Raw genomic sequence first — 16,002 nt, 5'->3', positions numbered from 1 at the left:
CCTAACAAAGAAAGACTTCCAGGATGCATTTCAAAAGTGGCAGAAACGCTGGGATCGGTGTATGTGCTCCCAAGGGGACTACTTTGAAGGTGATGGTGCAGAATAAGATCTAGGTAAGATGTAATAGTTTTTATTAATATATTTCGGGAACTTTTGGATTGCACCACATATTTTAACACTCAAAACACCCATTGTGATAGCAGTTTCCAAAAAGTATCGATATCCCTCTGATGATGGTCTATAGGGACATAAACATGCAAGGGTGTTAAGTTTTCAAGCAGTAAAAACTTCAATAGTCACACTGGATGGAGTTGTTTTGTCTTTGTAATTTGTAAGTGTGACGGACCAGAATGAAATAAATCAAAAGGTGAACTTAGTTTGAGTACAAATGGCTCTATATGAGTCTTCCAAGAAAATGTGTTGTCCACTGTTAGTCCAAGGAACTTTGTATTACAAATATTAACTATTCCATTGTCCCCATGCATTATACTTAAATTGATTAAAGAACTAGTCTTAGTTATAAACTGGATAAATTGTGTCCTATTGACATTTAGTGGCAATAAATTAGTAATGAACCACCTATTTATATCTTGTAAAACTTCATTAACATTACTTTTAAAATTTATAGAGTTAACCCTAATTATGATTATACTAGTGTCATCCACAAATAGAACGATTTCAGCATCATTGTTCATTGTTTTAGTAAGTAATTAATGTAAAGTAAAAAAAGCAATGGACCAAGTATTGATGCATGTGGGACGCCATGCTTTATCTCTTCGCAATTGGAACTGGAGTCCGGAAGAATTACTGTTTAAGACCATTTGGTATCCGCCCTCTAGGTAAGATTTCATTACTTTCAAGAGATGTTCCTGTTATTCCATAAAACTCTAATTTTGTTAACAAAATGTTGTGATTAACACAATCAAAACGAATATAATCTGTCACACCCCAGGCATTTGTTTACTAACATTTCACTACACAAGCTTAGAAGGCTCTCTATCTCTCTATTATGCATTTAATAGAAACATTGGTTTTCCAAATGCAAACGCTGATATTTGTCTAAGCATTACTGCCTGGTTCTCAGGCTTAAAATGACTGCACAATTTGAGCCCTTGTACTTATAAAGAAAACATTGAATACCTGGGTTGCCGGATGTTCAGAGGTGGCACATGGGATTGCTCATCACAGCTCATGGCTCGGCTAGAACGTTCAGGAGGAGGGACCATACCCATATCCTCATTTCCATTCACTGGCGCCTCAGGTACTTGTACTTCTTCACGAACAAAGAATGTGTTGAACCAAAAATGAAACAGTTTCTCCTACAAAGAGGAAAAAAGATAAAGTTATTAACCAATTACATTTTACATGTGTAATGAAATTAATATATACTGTTTTAAGACATTTAAATCCACAGTGTTTAGCTGTTTATTTCATTTCACATTCCTAGATAACCAGTACAGATCATGCTGCAACTCAGTCTATATTAACACATTGAGGACCAGTCGCATGATATCATGCTTTTCGCTTTTAAACATGGCGGACCGGTCACACGATATCATGATTTTAGGACATGTTAGGTTGCAACACACTATACCTTGCTCTTTTGCCGCACAGGTGCATGGCTAGTGAGCAATAAAACTCCGGAATGTTTGCTTAGTATTCAGTAACATGACCTCTCTGTTTTCTTAACCCACTCTAAATGAAAATGCTTTGCCGGTCTTCAAGTTGTATGTATCAGCCAGTAGTAAGTGTTGGGGTATGGATCAAGGACAAATTCTTCTCTGATGAGCTAGCTTACGTGCCTTGTGAGACGCGTAGTGATGGTGACTCAGACAGTGGCAGTGACAGGGGACAACAAAGAATTGTGGCCACAGACAGTAAAAGTGACAGTAGCTCTGACGAAAATGCGGGTAGGACCATTGCGGGGACAGCAAAAAATCTAAAAAAAAAATCACAAAAATCTAAACCCTGATTTGAAATTGAAATACAAAGCATTTCTGATGAATGTGGCAAAGGCCTGGGCTACAGACCAGATGGTGGTGGCAAAACCAGAGTCAGACACAGACTTAGTGCATCCGGCCCATCAACTCCCACCCAATGCAGGTCTCATGTGGACTCCCCAGGGCGACTCTCGGGTGATATGTGGAAACATACCCGCCTGAAAAATGTGAAGAGTGAACATTCCAAGGGGAAGCATCCTTCTAGGCAATGCCGTGTTTGCACAGTTCACAAAAAAAGGAATATGTCTACATTGCAAGTTCTGTGTAATGCCACTTCACAAATGGGAATCTTTCCAGAAATATCACACTCTCAATCACCTCTAGGAGCACTGGTAAGTGTTCTCCAAAAATTTTAGTTCATAAAATTATTTAGGAGATTTTATATTATTTTTTAAAGTGAACAGTGCACAAGTTAGGACAGTAGGTTTATTAATGCCGGTCCCCAGGGTGATTTAAATATTTAAATCACCGGTCCACGATGTGTTAAGATTTTTATGATTTATTTTACCATCTAAAAGGATGAATGTAATTTTCTTGTGGGATGTGATGACACAGTCTAATAGATAGTTACAATCATTTCATAGGAACGTGCTGCCTCCATCTTCAGGGAAGAAGAGGCTCTTCTACACTGAAGAAGCAGACAGCACTTTCTTCTGAAACATTTGTACCTAACTATCAGATTATGTGACATCACATCCCAAAAGACAATCATCAAATGGACTACTGTGAAAACCTTAGATGTGATCTGAAACAATAGTTAACATATATCATATTATAGATAAGTCAATGAAAGAATGGACACAATTTCTCCCCACCCATCTGCCAAGCAGCTACCTCCTCTCCCACCAGATCATTTGAAGGCCATGGAGAGTAGGCAGAGTGCAGAAGCAGGCAGCCAACTACAACTCTTACTACCTTTCACTGACTCTAATGAAGTAATGACTTAATATAAACCAAGAAAGACACATAATTATATTGAAAAAATTGTGGATTAACAGAGATTCAGGTAAAAAAAGTAAAGCTATCCTTGTACCAGGCCATGAAGGCCCATTGGGTTGTGAGACGTTACAGTCCCACATTATCTAGATAACTGGCTCAAAGATGGCGGTAAGGTTGTCAGCATTACACACCGGCCGCACTTTACTACCCAGGAAAATTATTTCATTAATTCCTGGTACTCATTTCTGTCAGAGGCTGAGTGAACCCCATGGCCATAGTGCGGCTGGAGGGATTAGATCAATTGAAAAAAATCCAATGACCTCATCGGGACTTGAACCCACGACCTGCCGGCTTGTAGCACAGCCCCTCAACCAACTACGCTACCGCATGCCCCCTAACAGAGATGCAAGCAACGTCAAATCTTTGCTTCCACTTAATATCCTCACATGGCTAATTCTGGATAGAGTAACAGCCCATTTAATCATAAAACTTATTAAATAATCACCCCTGATGCCAGGTTTGAGAGCTGGCAACATTCTTAAAAAAATATCCACAAAACACTATGTCTCACAGAGAAGTTGAACTCAGAATCAGAAATAAAAAAATGCAGTGCTGGGGTAAGAACTAATTATAAATTACGCTTTGGTTAACAGTAAAGAAATGTTAAAGAATCTGTAACTTTCAATTTCTGCTTCCTGTAATACTACAGTTATTCAGAACTCCAGAAAACCATTTTCATCTACATTACTCAATATGTAACACAACTTCTGCTTTCTTCACAGATTCAATCACTTCACCATAAGCCACCTGTAGCACTGTATATTTAAGTTACAAAGCATTATTAACAAACAGCCTTATCTCAAGTGGGGCATGCGGTAGGATAGTTGGTCGGAGCACTATGCTACAAGCCAGAAGGTTGCAGATTTGATTCCCAATGAGGTTACTGAATTTTTTAATTGACCTAATCCTTCCAACGCACTATGGCCCTGTGGTTGATGCAGCCTCTAACAGAAATGAGAACCAGGAATTTCCCTGGAAGTAAAGGATGGCCAGAACATAAGGATGAAACCTCACCACCATCTTTTAGCCGACTGTCTAGAAAATGTGGGAACCTCAATGTTTCACAACCCTATGGGCCTCCACCGCCTGTTAGATGGTTAGCTTTACCTTTACCTTATCTCAAGTTTGCTGTCTTCTGAAATGTAAGGCTCTATAGTTGGTTAACCGATACCAAAATTTTGGATGAACATACTGAAACCATCTTCAGGGTAAGACAACTACCCTGAAGATAGTAAAAATACATCCCTTTAAAGAATGACCTATATACCAAATTACATGCTGTCACATTACAGAAAACAGTCACCCCATCAAAATTTCAAATCCAATTCAGTACATAAAAGAAGCAACAGGCACGGGTCACTTACTTTCCGTTTCATCTTGGGTTTGTTGAAGAACTCAACCTTGATATCACCTTGCAAAGGTATACACTGATCCAAGGAGATGTGGAAAGAGGGAGAACCTTTCTTCACTTCATATACTGGCGATGAGAACACTTTTTTACTCGATTCGGAGATCACTAACTGAAGACCTGAAATATCAACAGAATTTCTTGCAAAAACACAAAAATGTTGCACTCAATATACAGATAGGTTTTTGGGCACCCCACAAACCAGTGAACCTCTTTGGGAGGAACAGATGAATACTCCTCCCATTAGCTGGGACAATGGAAATTCAGCCTGTTAACGGAAAAGACAAATCTACAGCCTCAACATATCACAAATAAAACATGCAGATTACAGCAGATTCTGAATACATTCCCTACTATTCTGTACACATTTTTGGCACCTCCATGAAAGGTTTACATCCACTGTCTGCAGGCTGTTTTCAGGAAACTAAGCAAATCTGCCCCGCTCATCTAATCCTCCCTGATTTCAGAATTTCAACAGGACTTGCCAAGGAGCACAAATTATGAAGTTCCTCATAATGCAATTTTATCCAGCTTTCTGTCACTATCCTTATTAGGTTCAAATATTTTTCTCAGAACCCATTCTCAAACAAACCCAGTCCATGCAATACATGAACTATTGAGTTTCAAGGCACTCCGTACTGATGCTTTTAAAACCCTGGTCTCCTGTGCAACATGTCTGAGGGATATCCAAGAAAAATGTTCAATCCTAGCACAAATGTCATCCAATTTCTCTTCAGTAAGTACTCAAGAGTTTCAATTGCATTTCTTCCCTAGTTATTATGACACTACTGGCCTTTAATCACATTTCTATGAATATTTCTTCTATGTGGAATTGTAACATCCTGAAATTTATGTCAGAACATTACCCTCATTTTTCTTGCAAAATCACTCTCCAAGCAGGTTTTGTACATGAGGGCAAATTGTTTCAATCTGTTTTTGACATAGGAGATAACAAGAGAGAGACTGTAATTATTGCATTGTTGAAATACGATACAGTATAATATTGTACACTAGCATTAGCCAAGAAATGTGGGGCTTAGGATATACAAGTCAGCTGGCACATAGCATATAAGTTCACAGAAACCATTCTACAATCTGCTTAGGCACCCAAAGAAATCTCTCTATGTGTTCTAATTAATGTAGGATAGTACAATTACAAAGAAATGATTATTTCACACAAAACATCTCAATTATTACTGTCAATGTTATGACGTTAATTTATATAATAAGAATTTAACTCCTTTGAAAATGTGGCACAGTTCAAACAGTTGGGAATAACAGTAACAAAACAAATTCTGATTTGGGAGAAATTAAAAGGACCCTGAATTCAGGTAATGTTTGCTACCATTCATTTCAGAACCTTTAGTCTTCTCGTCTGCTGTCTAAAAAGACAAGAACCAGAATATACAAAACTACAATTTTGCCCGTGGGTCTGTATGGGTGTGGAACTTGGTCCTTGACATTAAGGGAGGAACAGAAACTGAAGGTGTTTGAGAACAGGGTGTTGAGAATATTTGGACCTAAGAGAGATGAACTGACAGATGGTTAGAGAAACCTGCATGATGAAAAGCCTCATACCTTGTACTCTTTGCCAAGTATAATTAGAATGAGCAAGTCAAGAAGGATGAGATGGGCAGGGCATGTAGCACGAATTGGAGTGAAAACATGCATATACGATATCAGTGGGAGAGCTAGAAGGAAAGAGACCACTAGGAAGACCAAGTTGTAGGTGGGTGGATAATAGTAAAATGGATCTGAGAGAGATGGGGTGGGGTGGTATGGACTGCTTTAAGCTGGCTCAGGATAGGGACCAGTGGAGGGCTCTTGTGAACATGGTAATGAATCTTCATGTTCCATAAAATGCTGGTAAGTTCTAGAGGAGGTGCATAACTGCTGGCTTCTCAAGAAGGGCTTGGCTCTGTAAAATTGGTTAAGAAGAATCCAACAATGACGTCAACAATGTGAATTAAAGATGTAGGAAGTACTGTTTTTTCGATTCTGACTATAATTTTGGTGCCTTGTCAGAATAATGTATTTTTAAAAATATAACGTAATAACTAGAATGATTAACAGCTTTTCTGTCCGTGAAGAAGTAACCTCATACAATGAATTCATTTTTGTATAAAAGAACTTTCTATGTACACAACCCAAAATTTCCATTTCAATACAATCATTGTTAAAGTTTCCATGAATCTTTCTTACATTGACAAATCTCATAAGTCACATTTCCCTGACCCCTTACGCTGAAGAAACATACTATGATTCATTTCGGTCTAAGCCCCCATACATCCTAGGGACAGATACCAACTGAAAATATACAGTTCAAAATTTACGCCAATTGTTAATATACAATTATGAAAAATAACTTCATTAAACATACAGGCCTGTCCTCCATTAAGCGTTGGCATGGGTTCCAAGTGAATTTCTTTGATGAGAAGTGTCACTGGATGATAGTTCAACTGTTCTTGTACTAAAGATGCATAATAACCAACGTAACGTCGCTGGCTAGGAATGGTCACACCCTAAATGAAAAACCACACAATTAACAGAAATGTGACCAGCAATTGCAATGAATGTGTTAAAATGAAGATTCTTTTCTGGGAAGTGATACTATGTTCTACCCTGAAGCTGTAGGCAGCAGGTCCTTCTGAAACTACCGTATTTACGCATGTATAGGCCGCGTGTGTGTACAGGCCGCAGCACAATTTTCAGACAGAAATTACAGAAAAAATAATTTTCTTGGAATATTATTTCAGGAGTAGAACACCCTGTATTACTAATTATGAATATATTTTTTTTTAAATGAAGTGTGATTTCGAATATAAGCCGCACCCCAGTTTTCCTCTTGAATTTTTGGCAAAAAATGTGCGGCCTATACATGTGTAAATACGGTATATCGCACCACATCCCAGACGACAGTTCATAATCACCGTCACTGAAAACCTCATCCCAAAGAGGTTAACAAATTCTTCACACAAAATTAATGTTACTACATGTAATAAAACTTCTTTACTATTAGGATATTGCAGGGGCAAAAGATTTTTCTCTATACCATGGCATGTAGACTGCCTCTGGGGCCCACCCAGCCTCATACCCAATGGGTGCCAGGGATTCGATCCCTAGGGGTAAGGCAGACAAGTCGATCCTTCACCTCCATCTACTGCTGAAGTCAAGAATGCTGGAGCTATACCTCCACCCTCATACACATCCTTATGGTGTGGTGCCTAATTAATTAGCACAGGGACAACTTTATCTTTACCTAATTACAAAGAACAGTCAGTATCATACATTTAACATCAATTCTGACATTTGTACACTCAGAATTCAGTCAATCCTTACCTTTCTATCATGGGTCCTTGCCTGACCATAGAAATTCAGTGCCTCATTGGCTGTTGGAAACTGTCTACTGTGTAGCATGTAGCAACACACCATTACACCGGTACGGCCCTGAGAATATGAAAATTATATATACTCAGAAATATATGAGTAACATATCAAACAAGCAAAGGAAATACAGCAACGTAAAGAGATCCATCAGACACTGATCCCTCTTAAGTCTCTGATTTCAAAATTAATACAATGAAATCTGCTTATGACAGCTTTGCTGAAGACATGAAAACTACAAATGTTAAAATAAATTGGTCCCAATATTTTCCCATGTGATTTACACCTACTGGATCCTTTTAGCATATTTCCAGTTCATAAATTTCCAGTTTACAACGACTTCTTACTTATAAATCAAATGAAAATACTCTACCTTTCCTGCTTTACAGTGAACAGCTGCAACATTCCTGTGGTCCTCTGACAGCCAATTGTGCACATCAGTGCAAAATGGTCCAATAAGTTCCATCTTTGGAGGGTTGTGATCATCAAATGGATAAATGGCAACCCGCTGTTGGAACTTTGTAACGTCATATGAACGCTCTGAACACCTGCTCCACAACAGTTATAGCAATGAGCATAGTTTACACTAAGAGCAAGCTTATCACTCATCTCTTCCTAGTTCCCAGGTTAAGAATGGTGGAGCTATACCTCCACTCCCACACACATCTTTATAGCATAGTGCTTAATTACATGATTAAGTACAAGGGATTACATGACCCTTTTTTTACTAACTTATTATCTATACCACTCAGATTCACATGTTACTCAACACTGTCTTTGATATTTTTATTTTTTATTTATTGACTTAAATTAAATATTTAATTTAGGCAATAACTATTTATCATGTACAATATTAAAAAAGATGTATGCACGCTCTACAAAACACGTCAGGGGCACGCACTTGCTGCCCACTGGCTGGTAGCTACTTATGCAGACTGGCATGCAACACATTATATTATCTCTACCAATGCACTGATTTGAAACACAACCAATAAGAAAGAAAGTTAAAAAAAACTCACAAATTATAAATTTTGTAATGATCTTTATGTTTGGCTTCCAAAAGTTTGACAACATCATCGATGTGATTTCTATACACTCCTTCCAATTTCTCAGCAGGAAAACCCATGGCAATTAAGTTTGCTCTAATATCTGTATGTACAGTCAAGGAAATCACAACAGCTGTACCCTAATAAGAAAACAGAACAGATAAAAGTCATTAAACACATAAATATATTAAGCCTACTTGGTTGTACTATTAACCTTTATCCTACGGGCATTTAAATTCCGGTTGTGGCAGCCGTACGGAATTATTTAAAGGGCCGCTATTAGAAATCCGTAAAAACTGTAGTCACTTACTAAATTTGCTCCTATTTCTGCAATTTCTGTGATAAACGAACGAAATAAACGCTGTTTTTTTTCTCGAAAGAATATAGAATCAGATATTGTAATTTACAGATTGTATAAAACATGTTAAAATTTTTGCACTGACTCCAAAAAGAAATTTGCCAATTTTTTTCCTTCTCTGCGAGAATTCATACGTTTTGGACACCCCTGAATGCAATCTGGTGGATGAAGACACTTGGCAACATTGGAGTATAAGTGACGTACCTTGTTCGGAATGTGGATGTGGACGAGTGAAAATAAGCTCAGTGTCTTCGCTCTCAGCTACAGTATAACGTTCCTACTGTTCTTATATAGATCAAAGCTAACATTGTTTATGCAATTGCGTTTGTAGTATCAACAAAGCGATAATAGAGCTTAGTTCCTGGAATTGTGCAGTCGAAGTTTGTACATGGCCTAGTGTCGTGTGGAATATTCTATCAACGGAATAGGTCCGTGATTCTAAGGGTTCATTCGAAGTACTTTGAAGTTTTATCGTAACATGACGTAGTTCAATAGGAATGAGGAGAGTGGGGGAATGAAATGAACTCAGTGCTGCTTTATCGAGCTGGGTTGCACACTAAGATTACACTTCTTTATACAGTTTCATTACACTGAGTCCTGAGTTTGTGACTGGAAGCGTTCTGTCTAGTTACGTGATAGTGTGATTTTACCATGGCTTCATCTCATCTGGAAGATTCCGACATATTTCAGCTGATCAATGACACCGATTCAGATTGTTGTACTGACAATTCTGAGAGTGACGTTGAAGGTAGCGAATCAGAAAGTGATATCGATGAAGACCAATCATCTTCGTCGGCAACCTGGGGACCGCCACACCAGCGTGGCACGAGGAGTGTGAATACTTATTCAGGTGGAGCTGTGGGGTTAAAAACCCATGAAGCTCCACATGTAAATAAGGATTCCACCCCTTTCAGCGTTTTCATGCTGTATTTCGCAGAGATTATCCATCTGCTGGTGGAAGAGACGAACAGATACTACCACCAGCACGTAGACAGACGTCAAGACGGACCTTCTCCGCGGCCTGACGTGACCGAATCCGAGATGTTTCTGTTTCTAGGAATAATCATTCAGATGGGACATGACATTAGAGACAGACTGACGGACTACTGGTCGACTGCCGAACAATTTGCCACGCCTTTCTACTCTAAGACAATGAAACGCGACCGATTTCTTCACATTCTTCGTTTTCTACATTTTGCAGACAACAGGACAGAAATTGACAGGAATGACGACAGTTATGACCGACTATGGAAAATTCGGACCATCTTCGACACTCTCAATGACGCATTTGAAAAATATTATAACCCTTCCGAACATTTGGCCGTTGACGAAATAATAGTTAAATTCAAGGGAAGGGTGATTTTTAAGCAGTACATTCCGAAGAAACACAAACGTTTCGGAATCAAAATTTTCAAAATTTGTGACGCCGCTGGGTATACGTATGACATGAAAGTTTACCTAGGAAAAGACAGGACACGTGCCGACCGAGACGTGACAGCGACACATGCTACAGTTAGGGACCTGTGCAGGCGTATTGAGGGCGTAGGTCACAAACTGTACATGGACAATTTCTTTTCTTCGCCCGACTTGTTTGACGAACTGATGACAAAGAAGATAACGTGCTGTGGGACAGTCAGACCTAATCGGAAGGGCTTGCCTGACGATTTTCGACGAAGACAGTTTCGACTTAGGAAAGGGGACATTCGTGTTAGGGTGAGACAGAACATGACAGCTCTAGTTTGGAAGGACAAACGTGACGTTTACATGCTGACAAATATGCACTCTCCTCCAGCAGAAGGCAATTTCTGTGGTGAGCATGGAAATGCCACAAAACCAGCTGTTGTTGCTGACTACAACAAGCACATGGGTTATGTGGACAAGGCGGACAGGATGGCAAACAGTTATGGCATCTGTCGTCGGACCTGGAAATGGACAAATAAACTATTTTTCCATCTCCTGGATCTGACGATTCTGAACAGTTATATCCTGTTGTCATCCTGTGGCGCGAAATTGTCACACAGAGATTTTCGTCTCGCCCTTGTGCGGAACATGCTGGAGCTCGCTGGAAGGGGTCCACCTCGCCCTCAACGGCCCAGGGGTCGACCCCCGGCTGTTAGATCGGAGCCATCTCGAATAGGGGAGGTCACAATACAACATTGGCCGACTTCCTCTACTTCGAAGTTGAGATGTCGTGAGTGTTCTTCGCGTGGGATACGAAGAACCGTCCGGACAAAGTGCGTCAGGTGCGACATCGGACTGTGCATTTCCGGATGTTTCCAAGAATACCACACGAAGGCCACATTCCGGTAGATGAGGCAGGTGGGAAGACAGACGCTTCATGCAGATGGTGGCCACAAATTACGTAAGTACAAAATTATTTTTTACGTTAAACTTTTATTTCAGGTAAAGATAGCACGCGCGGACTGTGCGACCAGGAGTCGAACCCCTGCCGTTTTATCGGAGATATCTCGATTATAGAAGGCCAAACCACATCACTGGCCGACTTCCTCTACTTCGCAATTGAGGTGTCGTGTGTGCTTTTCGCGTGGGAAACGAAAGACCGTCCGCACAATGTTCGCGAAGTGCGAAATCGGACTCTGCATTTCCGGATTTTTTTAGAATTCCACACGAAGGCAACATTCCGGCAGATGATGCAGGTGGGAAGACAGATACTCCATGCAGATGGTGGCCAAAAATTATATAAGTAGGACATTATTTTCTACCTTAAAAATGTATTTTAAATAACGTCCGCACGCGCGGATTGTGCGACCCCATATGGGGACATTCGTACCGCTGACTAAACTTGTGCAACCCCATACGGGGTCTTTAGTCGTTTAAAGGTTAACATCCATGGGATCCTGCTCTTCTCAGAAAGGAATAATTATTTCTACCACTCTTAAATGTTAGTCACAGAGCTGAAAAAGTCTTCTGGGATGTGATGCCATGCAGTCTGGAAGATCAATATTAACATTTGACTTGAATATGCTTTCATCTTCAGAGCACACTATCCTGAAGACAGAGAAAGTAGGCTCCTCTGAAATGTTTGTAATGATCTACCAGATTGCATAGCACCACATCTCAGAAGATCTCTATGCTTACAATGCCATAAGAACCTCAAATTTCAGACTCCATGATTTCAGTCTGCAAGCAAATTATACCAACCAAGCGACCACTGCCTGTCGGCAAAGTTAGTGCCAATTTTTGCAGATAGAGGGTGTTGCATGGTCAACACAATAAATCCCCACGGCCGTTAATTTTGGGTTTCTAGACCGGAGCCGCTATTTCCTTGAAATAGCTCCTCAATTATCATCATGAGGCTGAGTGGAACCCATTCTAGGCCCACTACTCTCAGGAAAAATCTGGTAGCACCTCTGGATCTGTAGCCAGAAACTCTGACCATTAGACCACAGAGGCGGTTATCAAATCTCAGACACAGCTGTACTTTAAAAAATATCTATGGAGACATGCAATTTTGCAAAAGAGAATGATCTTGGTGTTCATATGTACGAAATACAATTTTAGCTGTACCTAACAACCCTGTGATGAACTTCAAGCTCCTCAGAAATAAACCAATGCACAAGGATATACCAACTGAAAAAAGTGAACATCCAAAGGATCTGTATCATTTATCATTTACATGCTATACAAATATATCCAGAAGGACACAAAATACATTACACACATTTCAAATGAACAAGAACAGATCAATCATGGGAAATAAGAGAGTGAAATTAATGATGTAATCACTATGTTTAGAGCCGCTATTTATTAAATAATGCTGACTTTTTTAATAAATTACATGTGTAATAACAATTACATATCAGTGATCTTAAAAAATTCTGTGTTAAAAGCTGGGGGAGTGTGAGCAGGTATATGTATGAATTTTCCTTACTTGAAGTATATGCACCAAATCCTCTAAGTACCACCTATTTTAGATGGACCATAGATGATCCTTCTCTTAGCACAAGACTTAAACTTAAGACACCAATCTAATGTACCCAAAACCATGTGTCAACGAATTTGGATTTCACTTTCAATTTCTAAACACAACCTAAATCTATATAAGCTATCTACACCCAAAAGAACTCATAAAATTAATTATTACTTACAATAACTTCCCTTAAGTAATGTTTAGGGACATAAAATGTTGCTGCAGGAAACATCAATGTAATGTAGGAATCACCAACAAGAACTGATCAAGTGACAACTGCCTATTCCTGTGTTCAGTGACTGTGTGGCGATTAGCTACTGTTTTCTACCAAAGTGGTGCTTATATATTCCACAGGAACATTTTGTCCCCAAAAAAGGAGAGCAGTGAACTATACCCAAAAGTGTACAACCAAACACAACAGCTACAAATATAACTTGAGAGCATAAACAAAGGATACAGGTAAGATCCAAATTAAATCCATCTTGAGTGTATCTTTTCCGTCTCTTACTGACGAGACCTTTAATTGGATTAGTCATCTTCATGTTTGACATAGTGTTTGCCATCCTTATGTAACTTGTGTACTGGCAAATTTCTTTAGAAGACGAACCCAGTTCTGGTTCTCTTTGTTCCTCGACACAAACATGGAGTGGTGTTGCAGATGCAGAAAAATGTTCAGACTTTACACTGTTCAGTCTAGACTTTCTGCAGGAAAAGCATAACCCCATAAAAAATCCACTACACAGTTTCCACCGCATATGACATCACCTCTCGCTTGGACTGTCAACCAACACTGGTGAGAGGGTAGACATCTTTCTCAGTTCTTAAGCACGTGTCCAGAACTCAAAATGTTACCAACGCAAGTAACTCATACTTGCCCAACATCAATGTGCAATCTGTCACGCTCCCTAATCAGGTATACAGAAATGACCATCACAATGCCATTGACGAAATGTCTAATCGGCACTCCTTTACTCCCACCTTTGTATTAGATCATAACGACTATTCTTCTACGACACACTCTCCATTTTCGAATGTGTCAAGACTTTATTTAAATCCTATGCACAACACAGCATGAATTAATGGCGTCTTTACACTCAAATCTATTCTTCCAACATGAATAACGTAGTACATAGAAATTTCACTCATATGGCGACCAACTAGCGCTTGTGGAAGCGGCATCAGATGCGAAATTTTCCTTCTGCGTCGGCGTAGTACCAATCAAGCAGACGACAAGCCTGCCAATATGAATAAAGTATCAAAGATTTATGAATGCTCAATTAATTTAATAACTTTTGTAACGTATTTCAATTATGACATATTTTTAAATAGTAATGCAATTATAAAATAATGGCTTGTTTAAATACTTCTTTTTGTCAAGTGGTGATCGACATATAGTCATTGTGATGTTGGTTATACGGCGCTAGGCAACCTGGAGGGCATAATCTCTCTCCGCTAGAAAAGCGCAGCACAAATTCTACGTAGGTGCTTACTCTATGTAGTATACTATACTTTCCATCCGTTCCATCCTACCTCCGTCCACGGGCTTTGTCCAATTCATTTTCAGGAACATTCACACTTCCGCAATTGGCGCTGTGAGACTATCACAGTTCGACAAATCGATACGCTCGACACAAATGGCTCATTTACAAAATTAAAATTCAGATGTCACAGTATGAAGTAAATATACCATAATCACAAAACGGTGATAAAACCAAATACTGTGCACATGATTGCAAGTCTTTAACTGAGAATTTGATAGTAATTAAGTACTTATAAATTTGAATTATTTTTAATACTCTACGTCCCAATATCAGGCGTAACAACTTTTATGCCTGTGTGGCCAACATTTTAACTGGAATTTGCGTTTTCGTTAGCAGAGCATTTTATTCGGTTATATTCTTCAAACCGTAAATTTTGTGATGCTGACATAATTTATATGACCTTCGTTCAACTGAAGCATAATTTCAGGGCATCTAATACAAGTGTGGGAACTGCTGCTAGACAGTGAATGGTTTCTAGCTTGTGACTGGCTAGTACTCGATCCACTGTGGGTGCTTCCCATAGTCACATATTGTTGTAGACCCTACACAGAAATGACTGTTTACTCGCCTTTGCTAAGCAATGGTACTTGAGCTGTCACTGTAATGTTTGCTTGTAAGTGGGCAGTTCCCACACAAGAACTGCCAGCAGATTGCCACAACCACCTACATTGTGTCACATTCCATGACCCTGTTCTCTACACTGATTACCAATTAAACCGATGACCATATAATATTAATTTGTACAGAACCTGAAAAGGTGGCATTCTCCTAATTATTTCAATTGAATTAACCTATGTGTTATCCATAATGCATGTATGGTAGGTCCAAATTTTCTTGTAATCCTACAGTTGGAAGTAGTATTTTCAGCTTATGTGAACACCTATTTCTAAAGTTAGCTGCTGAAATGAATGGTGCACATTGATAAAACGGCCCTTTACTGAAATATCCCAGGGCAGTTCTAGTTTTTCTCCCTTAAACATCTGGTGGTAATTTCATCACACACACACAAAAACACAAAAAAAAAGATATTTTATAAACTTTCTCTTGCTACATTTTTCATGTAACTGATTTGGGTGTTAATGTTTTTATGAGAGTAAATTACATTTTTGCCATCAATCAAATTTTCTAGTTGGCTTTAAACTATCTACAGTAGTAGTTCTGGGTTATATTAATCAATCTCTGACAAGTTTGGGGGAAAAGGTTTGCTAATCCCAGGAATAAAAGCATATGGGGGTACATAACTTTACAAACAGAACCCAGATGAAAGTGAAGTCACTGTCTGTGATCCAGTTGTTCTCGAGTGGCAAAATTATAGGCACCAGGGCTTGATATTGT

At 39.1% G+C, this 16,002-nt stretch overlaps 1 protein-coding gene across 5 annotated transcripts in view; it reads right to left on the bottom strand.

Annotated features, from left to right (window-relative positions):
* LOC111871175 (phosphatidylinositol 3,4,5-trisphosphate 3-phosphatase and dual-specificity protein phosphatase PTEN) overlaps nt 1-14,612 on the bottom strand; it is a 73,105-nt gene extending 58,493 nt beyond the window's left edge. For 3 of the 5 annotated variants that reach the window (XR_004513741.1, XM_023864074.2, XM_023864070.2), the window contains exons 1-8: nt 14,491-14,611; nt 13,584-14,361; nt 8,811-8,940; nt 8,165-8,339; nt 7,747-7,854; nt 6,788-6,929; nt 4,364-4,527; nt 1,141-1,319 (exon numbers count right to left, since the gene is read on the bottom strand). Coding sequence is in view for 4 of the 5 variants with exons in the window: in XM_023864074.2 (XP_023719842.1) it covers nt 1,141-1,319; nt 4,364-4,527; nt 6,788-6,929; nt 7,747-7,854; nt 8,165-8,339; nt 8,811-8,940; nt 13,584-13,881 (1,196 nt within the window). In the remaining variant the exon portion in view is untranslated. Of the gene's footprint in view, nt 1-1,140; nt 1,320-4,363; nt 4,528-6,787; nt 6,930-7,746; nt 7,855-8,164; nt 8,340-8,810; nt 8,941-13,583; nt 14,362-14,490 lie in introns of all 5 variants that reach the window. The other 2 variants (XM_023864072.2, XM_023864075.2) reach the window with 2 other exon arrangements.
* Nucleotides 14,613-16,002: the final 1,390 nt, after the last annotated feature.

The sequence above is a fragment of the Cryptotermes secundus genome, unplaced genomic scaffold (assembly GCF_002891405.2).
Source record: "Cryptotermes secundus unplaced genomic scaffold, Csec_1.0 scaffold419, whole genome shotgun sequence".
NCBI lineage: Eukaryota > Metazoa > Arthropoda > Insecta > Blattodea > Kalotermitidae > Cryptotermes > Cryptotermes secundus.
The sequence above is the reverse complement of the archived record's forward strand: the minus strand, read 5'-3'. Positions and strand labels throughout refer to the sequence as shown.